Raw genomic sequence first — 24,044 nt, 5'->3', positions numbered from 1 at the left:
TGGCTACATCCCGGGAGTGGGGTTCTCCTTCATTTACCGGCCACATTGTGCTGTGACATGCTGCTTTTAGGGCGTCGCGTGGCTGGTAGATTATGTCCTAGAACTAGGGGACAGAGTTTAAAAATAAGAGGTCTCCCATTTAAAATGGAGATGAAGAGATTATTTTTCCCTCAGAGGGTTGTGAGTTTGTGGCAGCCTTTTCTCCCAGAGATCAGTGGAGACTGGGTTAAGGCTGGATTTGATAGATTCTTGATTGACAAGGGAGTCATAGGGTATGGGGGGAGGAAGTAAAGTGAAATTGAGGTCACAATCTGATCAGCCATGATTTTATTGAATGGTGGAGCAGGCTCGAGAGGCCGAATGACCTCCTCCTGCTCCTAATTTGTATGCATGTCCATATGTTTGGTTGCTTTCAATGATTGGTTCCATCACAGTGAGGTTACCTCATACCGGTTTTCATTTTTTTTTTTTTACTTGTGTTCAGTTTTGGTGTCCTTGTCTGAGGAAGGATGTTCTTGCTATAGAAGGAGTGCAGAGAAGGTTTATCAGACTGATCCCTGGGATTGCGGGACCGATTTATGAGGACTGGTTGGGATTATATTCGCTGGAGTTTAGAACAGGTAGGGGGGGGATCACATATAAACCGATAAAATTCTAATGGAACTTGACAGGGTAGATGCAGGAAGGATGTTCCCGATGGGGGGGGGGGGGGGGGTCCAGGCCAGGGGTCACAGTCTAAGGATGCGGGGTATACCATTTAGGACTGAGGATAAATTTCTTCAGTCAGAGAGGGGTCAGCCTTCGGAATTCACTACCACAGAAAGCAGTTGAGGCCAAAACATTATGGCTGGGACTCTTGGTTGTGAGTCTGCCCCACTGCAAGTGAAGTCAGAGAATTTGGCGCTCAGCCAAATCTTCTATTAACTGCAGCGGGACCGGAGAATCCCACTCCCGTGAACGGATGGAGAATTCCGCCCTGTATGTTTTCAAGGAGTTGGATATACCTCTTGGGGCTAAAAGAATCAAAGGATATGGGGGAAAGCGGGAACAGGTTACTGATGCGGATGATCAATCATGACAGAACAAATGGCGGAGCAGGCTTGAAGGGCCAAATGGCCTACTCCTGTTCCTATTTTCTATGTTTCTCTATGTTTTCAGTGTGGTATTTAGATGTTGTCTCAAAGTATGCTCCATTTCCAACATTTATTTTTACTCCAACTAAATGCATTAACGCCCAATCTCAAAACAGCACCCTCATCTGTCCCATAAGGTTTCCATAGCCCCTTGCAGACAACCTGCATCCCTGGGATTTTCATGGCAGTAGTGTCAGATTCAATTGAAAGTTTCTGATATAATGGAGGCATCGCAGCCTGTATTCAATAGGACGAGGGAAAAGAGAAGACAACAAGTAAATTATTTCATTATAATGTTAAATTATTTTTCCGATTGCTTTTCCTACCATGAAGTTAATCTACTCTTCACTGATTTTCTGCTGTAATATTGGGCAAGACAAGAGGGACGTGATTTACTGAAGCAGACGTACTGCATTATGACTGTCTCATTACATGATTACAAAAATGGATTTAATCATTCGATGTAGAAGATGTATATGCTGGTTATATACATAAAATGAGTCAGCATCCCACATTTCATTATTGGACCGGGGATTCAATACAAGGGACTCTAAATACATAAATAATCTCATTGATAAATAAATGTATTTATATATTGACCTTTTAAATTAAAAAAATGAAAGACCAGTTCGTTAATTTTTCAATCACAATCATTGCACAACACAAGCAAGAGGAAATAAACCCTCAACCCATCCTATGGAGAAGTGTCCGTGGTTGAACAGGTTCTATTCACCATTGCTGAAAGCTGCCCCAGTAATATGCGCAGGAATAATCTCCCAGCCTTGCTGGAAAATAAACAGCAATGCGCTTTGTTCTGAATAGCCAGGGGCGGGATTCTCCGTTTCCGCAGCCAACCAATGGGGTTTCCCATTGTGGCTACCCCACGCCATCGGGAAACCTGCAGGCATGGGTGCGCTGTCGACGAAGCAGAAGATCCCGCCGATAGAGAATCCCACAGCAGAACTGTAAAGTTAGGAGTGACTACTGGCTCCTTATTAGATCTGAGTGAGAAATAAATGTGTTGAAAATTTTCCAAAAAAGTCTTGGAGTTGAATTTAATGCCCGCCTCAGAGGCAAGTTTGGATATGGGGGGGAATTTAATCGGGCGAAAAGATGCGGTGTGGGAAGCCTGCCGCCTTCTTGTCTCTGCCAAATTAAGTTTGGAGGGGGCCATCCTCCCCCGAAGTCTACCGATCATTCAGCTAGATTATGGCTTACCAGTATCTTAACTCAATTGACTCACCTTGGTTCCATAAACCTTAAAACCCTTTCCTAACAAAAAACTACCTGAGCTTTTAATTCTGCTGTTGATTTAGTCTCAACAATTTTTTCTTTTCCAGGAGAGTGATCCAAATTTCGAATGCCCTTTGTATGAAGGGCTTTCAGCACTGAATGCACTAGCTTTAATTTTAAGATAACTGCGTCTGATTTTGGGCTGCGGACAAAAGTTTTTCTCTATCCCTTCAACTTGTTTAATCACCTTAAAACACCTCACTGCAGCCATCCATAGAACATAGAACATTACAGCGCAGTACAGGCCCTTCAGCCCTCGATGTTGCGCCGAGAAGTTAAACTACTCTAAAGCCCATCTACACTATTCCCTTATCATCCATATGTCTATCCAATGACCATTTGAATGCCCTTAGTGTTGGCGAGTCCACTACTGTTGCAGGCAGGGCATTCCACGCCCTTACTACTCTCTGAGTAAAGAACCTACCTCTGACATCTGTCCTATACCTATCTCCCCTCAATTTAAAGCTATGTCTACTCGTGCTAGACATCACCATGCGAGGAAAAAGGCTCTCACTGTCCACCCTATCCAATCCTCTGATCATCTTGTATGCCTCAATTAAGCCACCTCTTAACCTTCTTATTTCTAACGAAAACAGCCTCAAGTCCCTCAGCCTTTCCTCATAAGATCTTCCCTCCATACCAGGCAACATTTTGGTAAATCTCCTCAGCACCCTTTCCAATGCTTCCACATCCTTCCTATAATGTGGCGACCAGAATTGCACGCAATACTCCAAATGCGGCCGCACCAGAGTTTTGTACAGCTGCAACATGACCTCATGGCTCGGAAACTCAATCCCTCTGCCAGTAAAAGCTAACACACCATACGCCTTCTTAACAACCCTCTCAACCTGGGTGGCAACTTTCAGGGATCTATGTACATGGACACCGAGATCTCTCTGCTCATCCACACTGCCAAGAATCTTACCATTAGCCCAGTACTCTGGGCGCGATTCTCCGCTCCCGCGCCGGTTTGGAGAATCGGCTGTCTCGCCAAATTTTCCCGCGACACCGGTCCGATGCCCTCTCGTGATTCACGGAAGCGGCCAGATTGGCACAATCGCGTTTTACGCGGCGCGTGAATCGCCCGAGACAGCCGAAATGGCGATTCACTGGTGCCCCCGCGATTCTCAGTGCCGGATGGTCCGAGCGGCCTGCCCAAAACGGCGGTTCCCCGCGGCGCCGTCCACACCTGGTCGCTGCCGGCGGGAACAGCGTGGGAACGCTGGGGGGGCAGCCTGGGGGGGGGGGGGGGGAGGGGGGATCCTGCACCGGGGGGGGGCCTCAAATGGGGTCTGGCCCGCGATTGGTGCCCACCGATCGTCGGGCCGGCCTCTCTGAAGGCAGACCTCCTTTCTTCCGCAGCCCCGCAAGATCCGTCTGATATGCTCTTGCGGGCGGACTCGGGGAGGACGGCAACCATGCATGCGCGGGTTGGCGCTGCTCCTAGCCCATTTGCAGGCCCTGAATCGGTCGGGATAGATGCCGTTTCGCGCCGTCATGAACCTCAACGGCGTTTACGATGGCGCGAACACTCTGTCTCCATTTCAGAGAATCGCGCCCTCTGTCTTCCTGTTATTCCTTCGAAAATGAATCACCTCACACTTTTCTGCATTAAACTCCATTTGCCACCTCTCAGCCCAGCGCTGCAGCTTATCTATGTCCCTCTGGAACTTGTAACATCCTTCCGCACTGTCCACAACTCCACCGGCTTTAGTGTCATCTGCAAATTTACTCACCCATCCTTCTACGCCCTCATCCAGGTCATTTATAAAAATAACAAACAGCAGTGGCCCCAAAACAGATCCTTGTGGTACACCACTAGTAGCTGGACTCCAGTCTGAACATTTCCCATCAACCACCACCCTTTGTCTTCTTCCAGCTAGCCAATTTCTGATCCAAACTGCTAAATCACCCTGAATCCCATGCCTCTGTATTTTCTGCAGTAGCCGACCGTGGGGAACCTTATCAAATGCTTTACTCAAATCCATATACACCACATTAACTGCTTTACCCTCATCCACCTGTTTGGTCACCTTCTCAAAGAACTCAATAAGGTTTGTGAGGCACGACCTACCCTTTACAAAACCGTGTTGACTATCTCTACTCAAATTATTCCTTTCCAGATGATTATACATCCCATCTCTTATAAACCTTTCCAAGATTTTGCCCACAACAGAAGTAAGGCTCACTGGTCTATAGTTACCGGTGTTGACTCTACTTCCCTTCTTGAACAAGGGGACAACACTTGCTATCCTCCAGTCTTCTGGCAATATTCCTGTAGACAAAGATGACTTAAAGATCAAAGCCAAAGGCTCAGCAATCTCCTTCCTAGCTTCACAGAGAATCCTAGGATGAATCCCATCCGGCCCAGGGGACTTATCTATTTTCACACTTTCCAGAATTGCTAACACCTCCTCCTTATGAACCTCAAGCCCTTCTAGTCTAGTAGCCTGAATCTCAGTATTCTCCTCGACAACACTATCTTTTTCCTGTGAGAATACTGATGAAAAATATTCATTTAGCACCTCTCCTATCTCTTCGGAGTCCACGCACAACTTCCCGCTACTGTCCTTGACTGGCCCTACTCTTACCCTAGTCATTCTTTTATTCCTGACATATCTATAGAAAGCTTTAGGGTTATCCTTGATCCTACCTGCCAAAGACTTCTCATGTCCCCTCCTGGCTCTTCTTAGCTCTCTCTTTAGGTCCTTCCTAGCTAACTTGTAACTCTCGAGCACCCTAACTGAACCGTCATGTCTCATCTTTACATAAGCCTCCTTCTTCCTCTTGACAAGTGTTTTGACCGCTTCAGTAAACCATGGTTCCCTTGCTCGACCACTTCCTCCCTGCCTGACAGGTACATACTTATCAAGGACACGCAGTAGCTGTTCCTTGAACAAGCTCCACATTTCCATTGTGCCCATCCCCTGCAGTTTTCCTCTCCATCCGATGCATCCTAAGTCTTGCCTCATCACATCATAATTGCCTTTCCCCCAGATATAACTCTTGCCCTGCGGTATATACCTATCCCTTTCCATCATTAAAGTAAACGCAATCGAATTGTGGTCACTATCACCAAAGTGCTCACCTACCTCCAAATCTAACACTTGTCCTGGTTCATTACCCAGTACCAAATACAAAATGGCCTCGCCTCTCATTGGTCTGTCTACATACTGGGCGTCATTCTCCGACCCCCCGCCGGGTCGGAGAATGGCCATTGGCCGTCGTGAATCCCGCCCCCACCCCCGCTGAAGTCTCCGGTACCGGAGATTGGGCAGGGGCGGGAATCGGGCCGTGCCGGTTGGCGGGACCCCCCCGCTCAATTCTCCGGCCCGGATGGGCCGAAGTCTCGCCCAGAAATTGCCTGTCCCGCCGGCGTAAATCAAAGCTGGTATTTACCGGCGGGACCAGGCGGCGTGGGTGGGCTCCGGGCCCGGGGGGTGCCCCCACGGTGGCCTGGCCCGCGATCGGGGCCCACCGATCCGCGCGCGGGCCTGTGCCGTGGGGGCACTCTTTCCCTTCCGTCTCCGCCACGGTCTCCACCATGGCGGAGGCAGAAGAGACTCGCCCCACTGCGCATGCGCGGGAAACTGTCGTCGGCTGCTAACGCTCCCGCGGATGCGCCGCATTTCCGCGCCAGCTGGCGGGGCAACAAACGCCATTTCCGCCAGCTAGCGGGGCAACAAACGCCATTTCCGCCAGCTGGCGGGGCGGAAATCCCTCCGGCGCCGGCCTAGTCCCTCAATGTTGGGGCTCGGCCCCCAAAGATGCGGAGCATTCCGCACCTTTGGGCCGGCGCGATGCCCGTCTGATTGGCGCCGTTTTTGGCGCCAGTCGGCGGACATCGCGCCGTTGGGGGAGAATTTCACCCAGTGTCAGGAAACCCTCCTGCACACATTGGACAAAAACGGACCCATCTAAATTACTCGAACTATAGCGTTTCCAGTCAATATTTGGAAAGTTAAAGTCCCCCATAACAACTACCCTGTTGCTTTCGCGCCTATCCAGATGCATCTTTGCAATCCTTTCCTCTACATCTCTGGAACTTGTTCCTTAATCTTCTATACTTGAGGGAATATAAACCTACACAGAATAAAAGGCGGCATATTCTAGTCTGCAATACTTTAGAAAACGCTGGTCAACTTAAAAAAAGTTGTGTGTACTCACGTGTGACGTCCATGCGTATCTTCCTTGGTCAATACGCCTTCTTTTTCCATTAGCATTTGCCGAAAGGTTCCCACTTTCTGGCGAATCTCTTCCTGAGTATACCTGAAACAGCAATAGGAGATCAACTTAACATGTATTCAAGATAGCAAGCAGCATGGAAAAGCGAAATCTGAAAAATTGCATAACATTAAAAATAGCAGAAGAGGGCGCATGTTCAGAACAATAAAAGTTTGGACTGTTATCAGGAGGTTCTGGTTCACACCAGGAAACAAAAATCAACAAACGCATGAATGGGCTCCACAGAAAAACCAGGAATTGTTTAAGAACTAATTGTATGCTGCAATTTGGGGCCATTTTATGGTCATTCTGGATGGATGAGCTAAATTGACCTTGCAACCTTGGAAACGCATTTCTCAGTTTAATTGCATGGACAACAGACCAAAAATATAAAGCCATGCCTCAGAAAGAATTTCATTGCTTTGCTTGCATTATTTTAAAAATTACTATTCCCTGCCTTTAGTAAAAGGTGCTTTTTTTCGGGATGTGAATTATTACTCTTGCTAATATGGTATGCTAACATGCACTGTATTTGTTTTGTTCACTGCGTAGTGCTAAAAGTGGCCCCTTGGGCAATGCAAATAGAAAACAAGCTTTCAAGCTCATCTCGGACATGGCTTGTATAAGTGGCAATAAACACGGTGTTCAGTAATATATAAATGCACTAAAAGAAGAATATGAGCCTTGCCTGATGCAGGTTTTATGTGTGCAAGTCATTTTCAACAGAGGTTTCTGCATCATGGGCCTGGGATTTGCAACAGCTTCTGATAAATTCTGTGCGTGAACAAGATATATTTCACAGGACTTGTAATCGTACACTGTCCCAATGGAACTACAGCACCCAGAATGTTACCATGACATCAGCCAGGAAGAAAATTAACAGCCAACAACAGTGCGGCATATAAGCATGGGGAAAATGATAAAATACATTTTTACACAGTTTGAACTGCCAAATAAAAAATTGCTATTAATATTGCTGCTTGGGATAAATTTTTGAACACCATTTTTGGGGACTGTGTTTGCACCTGAACTGGAACACAATGTTTATCAAGCACTTTAATGGTAAGCGTGGATATGGTGTCTAATTAAGAGTCAGGCCGGAAATACTGAGTACGGTAGTGCAGTCATTATGCTATTGGACTAATAATACAGAGAATATGATTTCAAATTGCACTACAGCAGTTTGACAATTAGAATTCAGTTAAATAAATCTGGAAATAAAAAGCTATAAAGATCAGAGAAAGTGCACATGAAACTCTGAGATGGTCTGGGTGACTCTAACTGCCCTCTGAAGTGGATAAGCAAGTCACTCACTTGTATCAAGCTTCAAGGCAACAAAGGATGAGTAATAAAAGATGGGCACTTTAGCGGCGCACACATTCCCAGAATGAATAACAGAACTAAAAGTGATGAATGACCAGCCGTTCTGGTGTTAGTCACTGGAGAATTAATGGAACCTTCCTCTTGCTACTTCAACTACAGCATCAGCAAGAGGTGCAAATATTGCAAAAGAATAAACTCTTTTTCATAATCAAGTCAAGAACCAAGGAAAAGGAGGGACGAGGAAGAGATATTAAAATAAATGAATTAATAGCATTTAAAATGAATGCACCAAATTGGGCATGGCACGCACCAACAGGGCATCATCCATTTTCCTTGTACCTCACTTCCAGCAAATTACCCACATGCGTGAAGGCAATCTACAGGACAAACGGGAAACTATTCAACCCTCTGCCGCCTTCAATCCAAAACCACTCCAACCTCAGTCATAGAGCTTTAGAATGCAGATGACTCTTGTGTGCGCGCTCACTCAGAAACTGAGCTCTGGGTCATTGTCAACTCCTTCTCCGAAGCTAAGAGAAAATGGACCATTGTTAAACATCAAGGTCCTCTTTCCACAGCACAAAACCGCCTCTCATTCATTTAGATCAATGATGAGATCCTGTAAAATGTGGAATATTTCCCATATTTGACAAACACCGCTTGATAAAAGCAGTCATAGATGACAAAATTCATCATTGCTTCCAAGATGCCAGCTGACTAAGGAAAAGAGTATTTGAGGACCAGGATCTCAAACCTGAGACTAAGGTCATGGTTTATTGGGCAGGAGTGATCCCTGCGCTTCTATATGCTTCAGAGATTTGGTAACGTATAGGAGATACCTCATCGACTACTGTCAGACACTGGGGGAAGTATCAGCAGCAGTGCCTTTGCAAAATGCTCCAAATTTGGTAGCAAGGAAGATGATCCAACAGCAGCGTCCATTCCCAAGCCAACGTTCCCAACATCAAGATGCTAACCAGTCAAAATCAGTTCCACCGGGCAGGACATGTTGTTAATATCTCCCAAAACAACTATCCTACTCGGAACTCAGTTCTGGCGGGCGACTCCCAGGAGTACAGCAGAAATGCTTTAGGGATGTCCTCAAGCATCCCTGAAGACATCAAACATCCCTACTAACTTCGGGGGGACCCTGGCCTGTGACTGACCAACATGGAAATTTAATATTCAAGAAAGCACAAAGCACATGGAGAGGTTTTGTTAGGAATACATAGGTGCAAATGTTTTTGCGACAAACAGGCATATTGGACTAGAAACATTCGGTCAAATCGAACAGCCTTATTGCGCCCGACTTGGGACGCGTTCTATTTCGCGAGAGACCTCTCGCAAGATATACGACGCTGGGGACTCCTCGCGTGATTTAATGAGATATTGCAAGACATCGCACTCTGAATCTTGCCTTCACTGGGCGGGATCCAGATTAACGTACTTAAGTGAGCTGTTAGACTCACTTAAATATGTAGGCAACAGATTCTCCCAAGACCTGGGATTGACATCCGCGCCTAGTAACCTCGCATGGCGCCATTTGAGACTGGTCCACCCAAACATCTGGGGGAGGGTTCTACCAGGCCAATGGAAGCCCCTGGGTGATACCCTGGCACTCCTGCTGCCACCTGAACACCTTGGCATTGTCAGCCTGGCAACCTGGAAGTACCACCCTGGATCTTACCAGGGTGCCCAAGTGACATTGGCAGGCTGTCAGGGACATTGTAAGGGTGCCAAGCTGGCACTGTCAGGGATCATGCCCATGGTGCCCTGCCCTTATGAGGATGAGTGAGGGGGTGTTCGAGGACCCCCTAAAAGGTAAATTAGGACATTGGAGGGGTCCGGAGGCCGTGGTGGGGATGTCGAGGGGGGCCGTGAGATTAGGGCGGTGTTTAATAATGGTACCCCGGGGGGCAGCACGTGGCATAATGGTTAGCATTGCTGCCTATGGCGCTGAGGACCCGGGTTCAAATCCTAGCCCTGGGACACTGTCCTTGTGGAGTTTGCACATTTTCCCCGTGTCTGCGTGGGTTTAACCCCCACAACCCAAAGATGTGCAGGTTAGGTGGATTGGTCACGCTATATTGCCCCTTAATTGGAAAAGAAAATAATTGGGTACTCTAAATTTATTTTTTTTAAATGGCACCCCAATCTCTTCCTGGTGCAGGAATGAAGGTAAGTGCATCCTCGGTGGGGCGTTCCTCGCTAAAGGTCCTGTTTGATAGCGGGTTCGTACTTGGTGCTGCAGGCGCCCAGAAACACCCAGCTAAACATGCTCAAAACAGGACTCTGTTTTTTCCCTTTAAATCGCGTCCATGAACTGTTTCTTTCTCTCAGATGCTGCCAGACCTGCTGCATTTTTCCACTAATTTGTTTTTTCTCAAAACACTTAATCTGCCTAACCCTTCAAGTATGACCTGCCCACATGTGGCCAGGTCTGCAGGCCACGCATTGGACCTATCAATATCTCAGAATCTATCAGCCCAGAGTGGAAAAAAATCATCCTCAATCCTGAGGGACTGCCTGAGAAGATCAGAGGACGTTTTATGGTTGAGTGGAGAGTGTCTCTTTCTCTGAGCCACATTACAATATGGGATGGTACCCTCCTCTCCCCTCCTTCCAGAAACTGCTGCGATACAAATGATCTGTTCCGGGTCAACACTTCATTCACTCTTACTGAAATGATCATTAACCTTGATGCATTGATATATAGAGCAAATAGCAATTTGTGGAATACAATACAGAGATATAATTGCATCAAATTTATAATCCATTGGAAAATGTAAATTCATTGGCAGCTGGGCCCCATATATCAAATTCATCCAGGTTATGCCACGTCAATACACAGTAAACACCCTCATTCGGATTATTGGGGCCTTTGGCTGGGGGAGTCATCAGAAATAGTTCAAACCGAACAATCTGTCTTTTTGTTTTGACATCCCGCACTGTCAGAAGATTCCTTTTTTGTTCAACACATTTACCAAATTAGACTTTGGCAAGCTGGTTTTAAGCCAGCTTTATATCTGCCCTTGGATTATATGGCGTTCAGCACACCAGCTTCTTGCCCTGTCAATGCAATATCAGTCTTCTGAAATCTTTGCCATTCATTCTTTATTCTGGCAGACTATGTATTTATTGAGACAAAGCTTTATAAATCCCCCTGGGCCTCATTGGGCTGTCATCTGTCTTTGCTAAAGATTAAATGATCAGGGAAGGTTAAAAGTACTCTGCTGCACAGGAAGGATTCTTCAACTTGTAATAAAGGATTCATCGTTTAATATGCACTGCCTGGATTTTCAAATCTGATAAATAAATGTACAAGCATCGAGAATTTCATGGAAACTCCATAATTCAATTCAAACCAACAGTTCATTATTATTTTTAACAGATTGCAGTGAGAACATTTGTGTTGGATTGCAGTCTTTCAGTATTGCATAACATTATGTTGCAACAGATTCACAAAATGTAACCGTGCCTGCAAAAGTATAGCAGCAATTTGTAAAGGTGTCATCCTTGTTCTTTGGTCTGATTACACAATGAGGTAATTTGCAATGTGTCTTTTGGGATTTGGGGGGGGGGTGACAAAGAATAATTTAAAGAGATGGCGAGATTTCTTTTCCGTTCTTCGGTGTGTGTGACCTACATTCAATAAACTACGTTCAGCAAGTGAGCGAGCGTACATGGGGTACAACTAGGGCAAGTTGTTAAACTATAGTGAGCAGTTTCTATAGCAACTGATTTTAGTTAGATCTTCCAAATAAATTAGTGGATGGCTTTGGCTTATTTCTCTGTGGTGATGTATTATCAAAAGTCAATATGAATATTAAAATTGTATTATAATGCTAAAAAAAAAATATGCTTTGATAAAAATTTCTAAATTCATAGTAATCATGGGCAGCACAGTAGCACAAGTGGATAGCACTGTGGCTTCACAGCGCCAGGGTCCCAGGTTTGATTCCCTGCTGGGTCACTGTCTGTGTCGAGTTTGCACGTTCTCCCCGTGTCTGCGTGGGTTTCCTCCGGGTGCTCCGGTTTCCTCCCACAGTCCAAAGATGTGCAGGTTAGGTGGATTGGCCATGATAAATTGCCCATAGTGTCCAAAAAGGTTGGGAGGGGTTATTGGGTTATGGGAATTGGGTGGAAGTGAGGGCTTAATGGGGGTCGGTGCAGACTCGATGGGCCGAATGGCCTCCCTCTGCACTGTATGTTCCATGTAATTGAGCCTAAGAATGAAACAGTCGCTGATTCTACTAAAAAGAGATGTATGCAAGTCTATCGAGCATTATGAAGAAAGAGGTGCATTTATATAGGGCATAATCTACTAGCCTCCCAGGAGATCGGGCTCTGGGCAGGGTGGTACCATGGCATTCCTGATACCACCTGGGCACCATGGAAATGCCAGCTTGACAGCCTGCAGTGCCACCCGGGCACCCTAGCAGCGCCACCCAGGTGCCACACTGGCAATGCCAGCATGCCCATGTGGCACTGCCAGGCTGGTAAGTTGGGGCGTTGGGGGGATCCGGAGGCAGTGGTGGCGGTCCAGAGGTCAGGGTGCCATTTAAAAATGGTGAACCGGTCTCTTCCTGCATTGGCAAGCTGAACTTATTAGTGTAGGAAATTAGTCTAAGTGCAACCTCGGCTGGAGGTTCCTCCCGGAGGCCCCCCCAAAAAAGCTGAATCCCTTTTAATAGAGGGATTGTTCTTGGGGCTGCAAGTGCTGGGAAGCACCCCGCTAAACATGTCCAAAATGGGACTCTGTTTCTTTGCCATTAAAGTGCGCCTATAGTCATCCCAATGTATTTTACAGTCACTAAAATATTTTTGAAATGCAGTCACTGTTTTAATATATGAAATGCAACAGCCAATTTACGCAAGCATGGGATAACGACCAAATGAATGTATACGCCGCAAATTGGGACGATACAATGTTCATGAAACGGTTGCTGGCAGCGATACCAGATGAAGATACTCATCAACTTACTTTGGGGGGCGGTGGGGGGAGACATGAACTACGTGCTAGACCCGAGGGTGGATTGCTCTGGGCCAAAGTCGCTGGTCCCGGGGGGGTATGGCGAAGGCATTAATGGCATTCATGTATGAAAGGAGAGGGGTGGCGGCAGACGCTTGGCGGTTTGGAAATCTGTGGGTAGAAAGAGTTTTTGTTCTTTTCCTTGGTACATAATGTGTATTTCAGGATGCTTTGCCATGAGCCGGGTGCTGTTGGCAGGGGTGAAGAAGCCCGAGTGCTCGGTTATAATTCCTAACCATGCCCCACATTGGGTGGACCTAGAGTTGGAGGTAGGCTGTGGGCATCGCCAGGGAATGGCAGTTGCATGTAGGTCAGCTTGCGACCCTGGGATTCTGTGCAAGGATGTCAGGGGCTTTCCAGGATTATATTTTGAACAATGATAATGGGGACGTCTCACCCTCAATACTATGGGAAGTACTGAAGGTCATAATTAGGGGAGAAATTATACCTTTCAAGGCACATGTAGTTACGGAGGCAAGGAGGGAGAGGGTAGACAAGATTATTGGGGTAGATAAAAGCAAATTACTGTGGATTCTGCCAGACCTGCTGAGATTTTCCAGCATTTTCTCTTTGACAAAGGGTCATCTGGACTCGAACTGTTAGCTCTTTTCTCTCCCTGCAGATGCTGCCAGACATGTTGAGCTTTCCCAGCATTTTCTCTTTGATTATAGAGGTAGATCACAGGTATGCGAGCAGTCTATCCCCAGAACTATTAGCAAAGAGAAAAAAACTGCAAACGCAGTTCGATCTGATCTCTACAGATGGGGCGGTGTGATAGTGAGGTGAGCTAAAGGGGCTACTTATGAGTATGGAGAGAAGGCAAGTCGGCTCCTGGCATATCAACTGAGGAAATGGGATGCAGCGAGGGAGATTGTCCAGATTAGAGCACGGGATGGGGGCTGGTCTCGGCTCAGGAGAGGGTGAATGCGGTATTTCGGGCCTTCTATGAAAAGTTATACAAGTCTGAACTGCCTCTGGATTAGAGGGATATAGTGGAGTTCCTGGGGGAAGTTGGAGTTTCCCAAGGTGGGGAAGGAGTTATGGGAGGAACTAGAAGCTCCGTTGGAGTTGGGAGAGATCAAAGAGGCCCTGAAATTGATGCAGTCGGGGAAGCCGGATGGGTTCCCGGTGGAATTTTATGAAGAATTAGAAGACCAGCTGACCCCTCTATTGTTGGGATGTTCAGGGACTCCTTGGAAAGAGATTCTATGCCACAGACGCTGGGGCAGGCATCAATTTCCCTGCTCCTGAAGAAGGACAAAGAACCCACAGACTGCGGGTCATATCATCTGATCTTCCTGTTAAATGTGGATGCGAAGCTTCTAACTAAGGTGTTGGCGTTAAGACAGGAGCCTTGTCTCCCGGAGGCGGTGGGGAAAGACCAAATGGGATTTGAAAAGAGCGGAGGTGGACAGCAAACGCGAGACGGCTGATGAATGTGGCGCTTACCCCAGGGGAGGGTCAGGTTCCGGAGATCAGAGTTTCCCTTGATGCAGAGCAAGCATTTGACTGGGTAGAGTGGGACTATCTGTTAGTGATACTAGAGAAATTTGGGTTTGGACCAGGCTTTGTAGCATAGGTGCTTATGTGGCCCCATTTGCCAGTGTTTGCACTAACAAAGTGACATCTGAGCCCTTTCGTTTATACCGGAGAATCAGGCAGGGATATCCAATGTACCCTTTGTTGTTTGTGTTAGCAATAGAGCCACCAGCCATGGCACTGAGGACTTTGAAAGCATGGGAAGGAATAGTTAGAGGAGGGGTGGACCAGAGGGTCTCACTGTACGTCGACGATTTGCTATTATACGTTAGGGATCTGGAGGCGTCAGTGGGAAACATTATGGGAATCTTGCAGTGTTTTGGGAACTTTTCTGGCTGTTAGCTAAATATAGGAAAGAACACATACTTGGTGATTGGGGCACCTAGACGGAGAGGGAGGGCTTGGGATGTTGCCGTTCCAGCTAGCAGAAAGTCATTTTCGGTATTTGGGGGTCCAGATAGCAGGAAACTGGGGGAAACTCTGGAGGTTGAACTACACGAATCTGGTACATAGACATAGAATATAGAAGCAGGAGGAGACCTTTTGGTCCTTCGAGCCTGCTCCGCCATTTACCACAATCATGACTGATCATCCAACTCAATAGCCTAATCCTGCTTTATCCCCATAGCCTTTAATCCCATTTGCCCCAAGTGCTATATCCAGCCGCCTCTTGAATATATTCAATGTTTTAGCATCAACTACTTCCCATGGTAATGAATTCCACAGGCTCACCTGGGTGAAGAAATGTCTCCTCATCTCTGTCCGAAATGGTTTATCCTGAATCCTCAGACTGTGACCCCTGGTTCTGGATACACCCACCATTGGGACCATCTTCCCTGCATCTACCCTGTCTAGTCCTGTTAGAATTTTATAAGTTTCTATGAGAGCCCCCTTCATTCTTCTGAACTCCAGCGAGAACAATCCCAACCTAGTCAATCTCTCCTCATATGACAGTCCTGCCATCCCTGGAATCAGTCTGGTAAACCTTCGCTGCACTCCCTCGAGCGAACATCCTTCCTTAGAAAAGAAGACCAAAATTGCACACAATACTCCAGGTGAGGCTTCACCAAGGCCCTGCATAATTGCAACAACACATCCCTGCTTCAGTACTCGAAACCTCTTGCAATCAAGGCCAACATACCATTAGCTTTCTTTACGGCCTGCTATACCTGCATGCTTACCTTCAGCGACTGGTGCACAAGGACACCCAGGCCCCGCTGGTAGGGAAGGTTAAGGCAGACCTGCAAAGATGGGATGGTCTCCCACTATTAATGGCTGGCCAAGTGCAATCGGTGAAGATGAATTTCTTGCTGAGATTACTATTTTTATTTCAGTGCCTTCCAGTGTTCCTGTCCAAGGCGTTTTTCAGAGAGATTGACCGGTTTATGGCTGGGTTTATTTGGGCGGGTAAGGGCCCGAGAATTAGGAGTATTTGCTCCAGAGAGAGAGACAAGCGGGGGGCTAGGCCTTGCCAAACTTTCAACATTACTATTGGGCCAAACTTTCAACATTACTATTGGGCAGCCAATGCTGAAAAAGTGCTGAAGTAGTGCGAAGAAGAGAGTGGACGCGACTTCGTCCTGTGCGAGGCTGAGTCACATTCAGCTAAAAGTACTGTTTCCAGCACACCTCATGAAGGCTAGAATGAGTCGGGTTTTTGACGGGGTGGCGGTTAGATGTGATCAGTGTTCGAGGGAGCTGGCACACCATATGCACATTTTCTGGTTGTGTTCAAAGCTGGTGGGCTTCTGGAAGTCCTTTTTTGATACTATATCAGCAATCCTGGGCATTGGGTTGGAGCCTTGCACACTGCTGGTGACTCTTGGGGTTTTGGAGTTCCGGATAGGGGCAGGGGCCGATGTCCTGGTCTTTGCCTAGCTTGTGGTCAGGAGGAAGATTCACTTGGGCTGGAAGTCGATTATATCGCCAAGCAGCTTGGCGTGGCAGGATGACCTGATGGAGTTTTTGCACCTCAAGAAGGTCAAGTTTACTGTGAGAGGGTCGGTGTTTATTACAGATGGCGGCCGTTTATAATGTACTTTATAGAGTTGTTCACTGTTACCTGTTTGGGGAGGGTAGGGTGGGTGGGTTTACTGGTGAGGTTATATTATTGTAGGGGGTAGCAGGGGGTGGGGTGGGGTGGGATGGGGTTCTTACTGTTATTTTGTATTATTATGTGCTTTTTATAAAAATTGTCCAAAATTATAATAAAGATATTTCCAAAACAAATGGCCAAATAATCTGTATTTTTCCAGATTATGTTGGGAGAGGGATAAATATTGGCCAGCATATTGGGTAACCTCCTCCGCTCTTCTTTAAAGAGTGTCATGGGATCTTTTACATCTACCTGAGAGGGAACATGGGGCCTTGATTGAACATCTCCTCAGAATGACGGCACTTCCAGCCATTGCACTCCCTCAGTACCGACTGGAGCATCAGCATAGTTTATGGACTCAAAACTGTGTACTGGGATTTGAACCCTCAACCTTCTGATTCAGAGGCTAGGTCGAGAAGGATCTGGTCGGATAAATAGAGGATATATGGTAAGGGAAATCGCTGGAATCTATTATTAAGGATGCTATGGCAGGGCACTTAGAAATTCCCAATGCAACCAGGCAAAGTCAATGTGGTTTGCAAAAGGGAAATCATCGTCGAATTCCCTGGCCGATGGGATTCTCTTTTCCCGCTGGCAGCGCACCCTCGCCTGTGGGTTTTCCAGCGGCGTGGCTTGGCTTCAATGGGAAATCCTATTGACAAGCAGCGGAAAGAGAGAATCTTTCTACCAGTGAACGTTGCGCTGCTGAGAAACACGCAGCGGGGGGACTGGAGGATCCGCCCCATATTTGACTAATTTATTGGAGCTACTTGATGATGTAACAAATAACATGGATAAAGGGGAGCCTGTGGATATGCCATTCTTAGATGGCCAGAAGGCATTTGACAAGGTGCCACATCAAAGGTTACTCGCAAATTAAGAGCTTATGGGGTAGCGTATAACATATTAGCATAGATAGAGGATTGGTTAGCTAACAGGAAACAGAGAGTGGGCAGAAATGGGTCATTTTTGGGTTGGCAAGATGAGACAAGTAGTTTGCCACAGGGGCCAGTGCAGGGGCCTCAACTATTTACATTATATTAATGACTTGGATGAAGGGACCAAATGTGTGGATGCTAAATTTGCTGTTGACACAAAGATAGGAAGGAAACTAAGTTATGAGAGGACTTAAGGAGTCTGCAAAGAAATATAGATAGGTTAACTGAGTTGGCAAAATATGGCAGCTGGAGTTTAATGTGGGAAAATCTGAATATGTTGCCTTTGGCTGGAAAAATAAAAAAGCTGTATATTATTTAAATGGAGAGAGATTGCAGAACTCGGAGGTACAGAGAAATTTGGGTGTCCTGGTACATGAAACATGAAAAGTTAGTATGTAGGTAAAGCAAGTCACTACGAAGGCAAATGGTATGTTGCTTTTTGCAAGGGGAATTGAATATAAAAGTAGGGATGTTTTGCTACAGTTGTACAGGATGAGACCACATCTGGAGTATTGTTGCAGTTTTAGAGTCCTCTCAGAGGGTCATGGGTTTGTGGAAATCTCTTTCCCGAAGAGCAGCCGAGACAGGCTTAGTGAATATTTTTAAGGCAGATGTAGACAGATTCTTGACTACCAAGAGAGTCAAAGATTATTGGGGGTGGGGAGAGGTGGAATATAGAGTTGAGACCCCAATGAGATCAGCCATCATCTTAGTGAATGGTGGAGCAGACTCGACGGGCTGAGTGGCCTCCTCTTGCTCCTAAATCTTATGTTCGTTTGCACGGCAATGTCACAAAATCAGTATTCCAGATGTAGACAAATGCTCTGGGGACATTGAGTCCCATCATGACTGGTGAAATTCATTCAATAAATAAAAATAATCTGGACTATAAAGCTGGTCTCCATAATGGTGGCCATGAAACTATTATTTATTGTTGTGAAAACCTATCTGGTTCACGTATGTCCTTTAGGGAAGGAAATCTGCCATCCTAACTTGGTCAGGCTGACAGGTGATGCCAGATCCACAGTATTGTGGTTGGCTTTTACCTGCCCACTGAAGCAAGCGACTCAGTTCAAGGGCAATTAGGGATGGACAACAAGTGGTGGCCTTGCCAGCTATGCCCACATCCCATGAAAGAATACAGATCATGGTTGATCTGTACCTCAACTCAATGTATCCACTTAAGCCCAGCTTGGGATTCTTTTTATTTATTATTTCATGGGATGTAGGCACCGCTGACAACGCCAGCATCCCTAATGCCCTTGAACGGAGTGGCTTGCCCATTTCAGAGGGCAATTGAAAGACAAGCACATTGCTGTGGATCTGGAGTCACATGTAGGCTAGACCAGATAAGGATGGCAGGTTTTCTTCCTTAAAGGACAAGTAACTATAACTTTTGTTAGTTCATTGCAGCATGAAGCTCTCAAAGTATGACAACTTATCCCATCAGATATCAAATGGCTGTTTTTTTAATTGCAGAGATAATAACGGGCTGGATTCTCCGCTGTCAGGATTCTCTGTTGCGCCGGCAGCCCGGGGCTTTCCCAATGGCGTGAGGCTGCCCACAATGGGAAAATCCATTGGCCGACTGGCGGGATGGAGAATTCCAGGGGTGGGGGGGGGGGGGGGGTGAATCACGCCCAACATCTTATCCCTCTCACTTCAATATCCATTCAGGAACCAATAGTAGAATGGTCAGGCCCTGCAAAAAACATTTCATCCACAAATTATTCTTAGTAAATCACTACCTTCTCAAGGACAATTAGAGGTTAGCAGTAAATGTTGGCCTTGCCAATGGCATCCGCATCCCATAATTGAATAAAAATAGAGTAAGGGCCCAGGAGAAACAGCAAGGGATTATAGTTGTGCTTAGGACAGTGACTATACTACAAAACCAGTTAATTGACTTAAAAGTGTTTTGAAATGCCCTGATCTCATGAAAGGTGCTCTATCAATACAAGTTCTTATATTTTCTTTTGATACCCATACCAGCACATTTTTGCACGGAAGGTGTTTTTTAAGTGAACGACAGAGCGCGATCTTAAGTAACATTATCCAAATAGATGTGGCTGTTTTTCGTGGTAAACCAGTCTTGCCTGGTTTGGATGACCATGAATGGGTGACTTGCTATCTTTAATGAATCTAGAGCCACCTGCTTGCTGTGAACTATCATATTTCCATAAGAGAGGAGCCCGCCTGCTCTTCAAAGCACATAATACATTGGATTCCATAAGCCAGATGCTGCTCTGTATTCAATGAATGAACACCCATAATGTTTTCCTTGCTGCATTTCAACCTCTATTCTCCCCAATCTGAATGTCACCTTTCACTCACAAATGAAGATCAGCCTGATCTCTAGATGTTTAGAGAGTGGCAATTTTCTATTTCATGTTAATTTTACTTTTTTCTGTTCAGCTGCAGGGCCAGAGCTCGCCAACAATGCAGCAAGCCGACTGCCTACAATTGAGCAAGGTCAACTCTTTTAAATAATTATTCATAGCTGTCTGTGCAACTGTGCCCTCACGCAGGAAGCCAGCCTAGAACGGGGATGTCAAAAACCAGATCAGCATCTCCTAATTAAAAGGAAAGGCTTCACTTGAAACTGAGTGTTGCACATGGGGACAAATCTGGTATTGGCCTTCATAAAACTTCAGAATTTTTTACATGTTGGTCAACCTATGTGAAGAGAGGTGGGCTAGTGTCAGGCACAAATGAAGTGAAAAGAAAATTCTATATAACGGCATTGATACAGCCTGTAAGCGGGTAATGGAGCAGCACAGTATCTTGTTTGCTAATTGGCAAAATGAAGGTGGGTGTAAATAATTTCAGGCAATCGCTCCAGTGGACAATAGTCAATCATTCTCATATTAGGCCATTGCTGGCATCAGGAGGTGAATGGCTTAATACCATGTACACTACCTGGAGTATTTGGGAATATAAGATGACACACTTTAAAGAAGCCAGTGGAGTGAGAGTACCGATCTGTAGCAGGAACAGATTAGACAATTTATAATAATCTTTGTTAGTGTCACAAGTAGGCTTACATTAATACTGCAATGAAGTTACTGTGAAAATCCCCTAGTCGCCACACTCCGGTGCCTGTTTGGGGTACACTGAGGGAGAATTCAGAATGTCCAATTCACCTAAAAGATTCTATATAAAAAGTGTCATCTATCGCATTATTCCACACTTATTCACTGCCAATGCAAAGCCCTCAAACAACCTTGCAGCTTCTTTTTATTGCATCTTAGACATATCTATACTTGAGTTGCTTCATAATGCAACGTCCAAATTAAAGCAATGCCACATTCTTCATCCAAAGGTCCCACACATCAGATGATTGGAACATAACACTACGTCGACATAGTCATGAATGACTGTGGACTAAAACACTTACTCACCCATTCATCAATGGTGAATATAAAAACCTACATTTACAATTACAGGATATCTCCAGAAGGCAGGACCCATCGCAGAGATGCATTCTGATCCCAGGCAGTTTCCCTGCCTCAAAGTAATTTATCTATAAGAGGTAGGCTTCCTGGACATCACAGAGAATCCTATCAGAATCAGGGTAGAAAGTAAAAGGTGGAGGCCATGGAGACCTGCTTAGAAGTTTATTACAAAGACTATTGCTAAAAGTTACTTAAGTAAAAGTTATAAAGATATTAACTGAAATTATAGATTGAAATATTAAAAGCAGATAAAGAAAAAAGATAGTTAAAGATGAAGGTCGAAATTCTCCGGTATCGGCGCGATGTCCGCCGACTGGCGCCCAAAACGGCGCAAATCAGTCGGGCATCGCGCCGCCCCAAAGGTGCGGAATGCTCCACACCTTGGGGGGCCGAGCCCCAACCTTAAGCGGCTAGGCCCACGCCGGACGAATTTCCGCCCCGCCAGCTGGCGAAAAAGGCCTTTGGTGCCCCGCCAGCTGGCGCTGAAATGACATCTCCGGGCGGCGCATGCGCGGGAGCGTTAGCGGCCGCTGACGGCATTCCCGTGCATGCGCAGTGGAGGGAGTCTCTTCTGCCTCCGCCATGGTGGAGGCCGTGGCGAAGGCGGAAGGGAAAGAGTGCCCCCACGGCACAGGCCCGCCCGCGGATCGGTGGGCCCAGATCGCGGGCCAGGCCACCGTGGGGGCACCCCCCGGGGCCAGATCGCCCTGCACACCCCCCAGGACCCCGCCCGCGCCGCCTTGTCCCGCCGGTAAGGTAGGTGGTTTAATCTACGCCGGTGGGACAGACATTTTAGCAGCGGGACTTCGGCCCATACAGGCCGGAGAATCGCGGGGGGGGGGGGGGGGGGGCGCCATTTTCTCTTAACCTTGTTTGCTGCTGATAAAAATGGAGGAAATGGTTTTGGGTCCCTTTGGCCCTCGTACACGCTCCTCCAATGGAACCTGTTGGATGAAGGTGAAGCCTTCCAGTGTTGGAAAGTATGGAGTCTCCATCTGTCCAAAGTGCTACATTTTTTTCCTGTAAATGTTTGTCAAATAAAACCCCCCCGAACTTGTAAAAAAAATAAAAATAAAAAAATAAATGAAAAAATAAAAACAAAATAAATGAATAAAATGAATAAAACTCCCACAAACTTGCAAAACAAAAACCTGTGACCTTTTAAAAAAAAAAAAGCGTCTGCACTGCACATGCGTGCCCGATGATCTGGCACGCATGTGCAGTGCGGCCGTCATCTTTTTACATGTTCGCGGCCATTTTGAAGGCCGCTTGCAGCCAGCGTTGTTAACAGCCGGCTGCTGCGGCTGTTGCGCGCAGATTTGCGCGATCGGGAGCGATGCAGCGGACGGTGCCGCGACCCTCCCGACACCCGCCCCCGCCCCACTCGCGGGTCGCTCCCCCGTGTTTGACAATGCCTGGTTTACATACTGCATCTCCTGTAGACCTCAACATTAAACAAAATCCAAGGGGGATTGAATCTTGGGGCTGATGAGGGTATCACACTCACCCCCTTTTGGAATTATGATGTTTCCATGTGTTCTGCCTTCTCATGAGGATAGGTGACTCTGTATAGGTGATATCTGTACAGGTGTGAGCCATCTACCTCATGTACTAATTTGGCAAGAGATCAACACCTGAAAAATGAAAATCACTTATTGTCACAAGTAGGATTCAAATGAAGTTACTGTGAAAAGCCCCTAGTCGCCACATTCTGGCGGCTGTTCAGGGTGGCTGGTACGGGAATTGAACCGTGCTGCTGGCCTGCCTTGGTCTGCTTTTAAAGCCAGCAATTTAGCCTTGTGCTGAACCAGCCCTGCACATGAACATGAACATGAATATAAGTTCCGTCCCATTTAGATGCATCCCCCTACAAAGGTCAATGAATTTTAGATCCTTAGTTGTAAATTATCCCTTTATGGAAGAACGATGCAATTTACAAAGGAGCCCTTACAGCAATAAATTGTTTTGGTAATGATGCCAGTGCAGAGAGTGTCAACAAATATGCAAATTGACTTCATGGCGAGTGTTATCCGAGTTAGTTTACTTGGGATGGTTACATGAATCACACATCAACTGCTATGGATCAGAGCATTCTGCCCAGCCATGCTACATCTGGATAACCTTCCGTTACTGTTCTGCAGAGTGACTATGAGAAGCAGTTAATCATTTCTTTCTGCTTGATAGCAAAGCATCCATGTCAAAGGCATTTTGTCCTGTCTTCAGATTTGAGACCCCTGTTAGCTAATGTCACACAATGCAAGGTTCAAGTTTCACAGGAACAAAACTCCAATAAAAACTGTAACAGTCAAGGTAATGAAAGGAATGCGGGATACTTTGCAATAAGCTTTTATTCTAATAATAATAATCGCTTATTGTCACAAGTAGGCTTCAATGACGTTACTGTGAAAAGTCGCTAGTCGCCACATTCCGGCACCTGTTCGGGGAGGCCGGTACGGGAATTGAACCCGCGCTGCTGCCTTGTTCTGCATTACAAGCCAGCTGTTTAGCCCACTGTGCTAAACCAGCCCCTAGGCCCTTTGCTGATTGTATATTGCTTTTTACCTGTCAGTTTTTTTTAAAGTCAGTGAACTTCTCTGACCTTTGTAAGATGACACTGATGTTTAAGATTGCAGTGGCACAGCAAAGGGGTATTGGTTCCACAATATAGTTTTCCAGATCACAATCCAGGTACAATCTTAACTTAAAAGAAGTTGAGAATATCACACCAGCTGCTGTGAAGACTTTAGCATTAGAGGTGCAGTAAAAAGATTGGTGATCTAAAACATGACGGAGAGATGGGGCAGGATTCTCCGATATCGGCGCGATGTCCGCCGACCGGCGCCAAAAATGGCGCGAATCAGTCCGGCATCGCGCCGCCCCAAAGGTGCGGAAGTATCCACATCTTGAGGGGCCGAGCCCTCACCTTGAGGGGCTAGGCCCACGCCGGACTGATTTCCGCCCCGTCAGCTGGCGGGAAAGACCTTTGGTGCCCCGCCAGCTGGCGCGGAAATG

At 46.4% G+C, this 24,044-nt stretch overlaps 1 protein-coding gene across 6 annotated transcripts in view; it reads right to left on the bottom strand.

The window, feature by feature from the left end:
* Positions 1-24,044, bottom strand: part of srrm3 (serine/arginine repetitive matrix 3) — a 524,769-nt gene that overhangs the window by 351,210 nt on the left and 149,515 nt on the right. For all 6 annotated transcript variants that reach the window (XM_072469206.1, XM_072469198.1, XM_072469202.1 and 3 more), the window contains exon 3: positions 6,594-6,695. In XM_072469206.1, the coding sequence (XP_072325307.1) occupies positions 6,594-6,695 (102 nt within the window). The remainder of the gene's footprint in view (positions 1-6,593; positions 6,696-24,044) is intronic.

Source organism: Scyliorhinus torazame, chromosome 12 (assembly GCF_047496885.1).
Source record: "Scyliorhinus torazame isolate Kashiwa2021f chromosome 12, sScyTor2.1, whole genome shotgun sequence".
Classification (NCBI taxonomy): Eukaryota; Metazoa; Chordata; class Chondrichthyes; order Carcharhiniformes; family Scyliorhinidae; genus Scyliorhinus; species Scyliorhinus torazame.
Note: the sequence above shows the minus strand (reverse complement) of the source record. Positions and strands in the feature narration are given on the sequence as shown.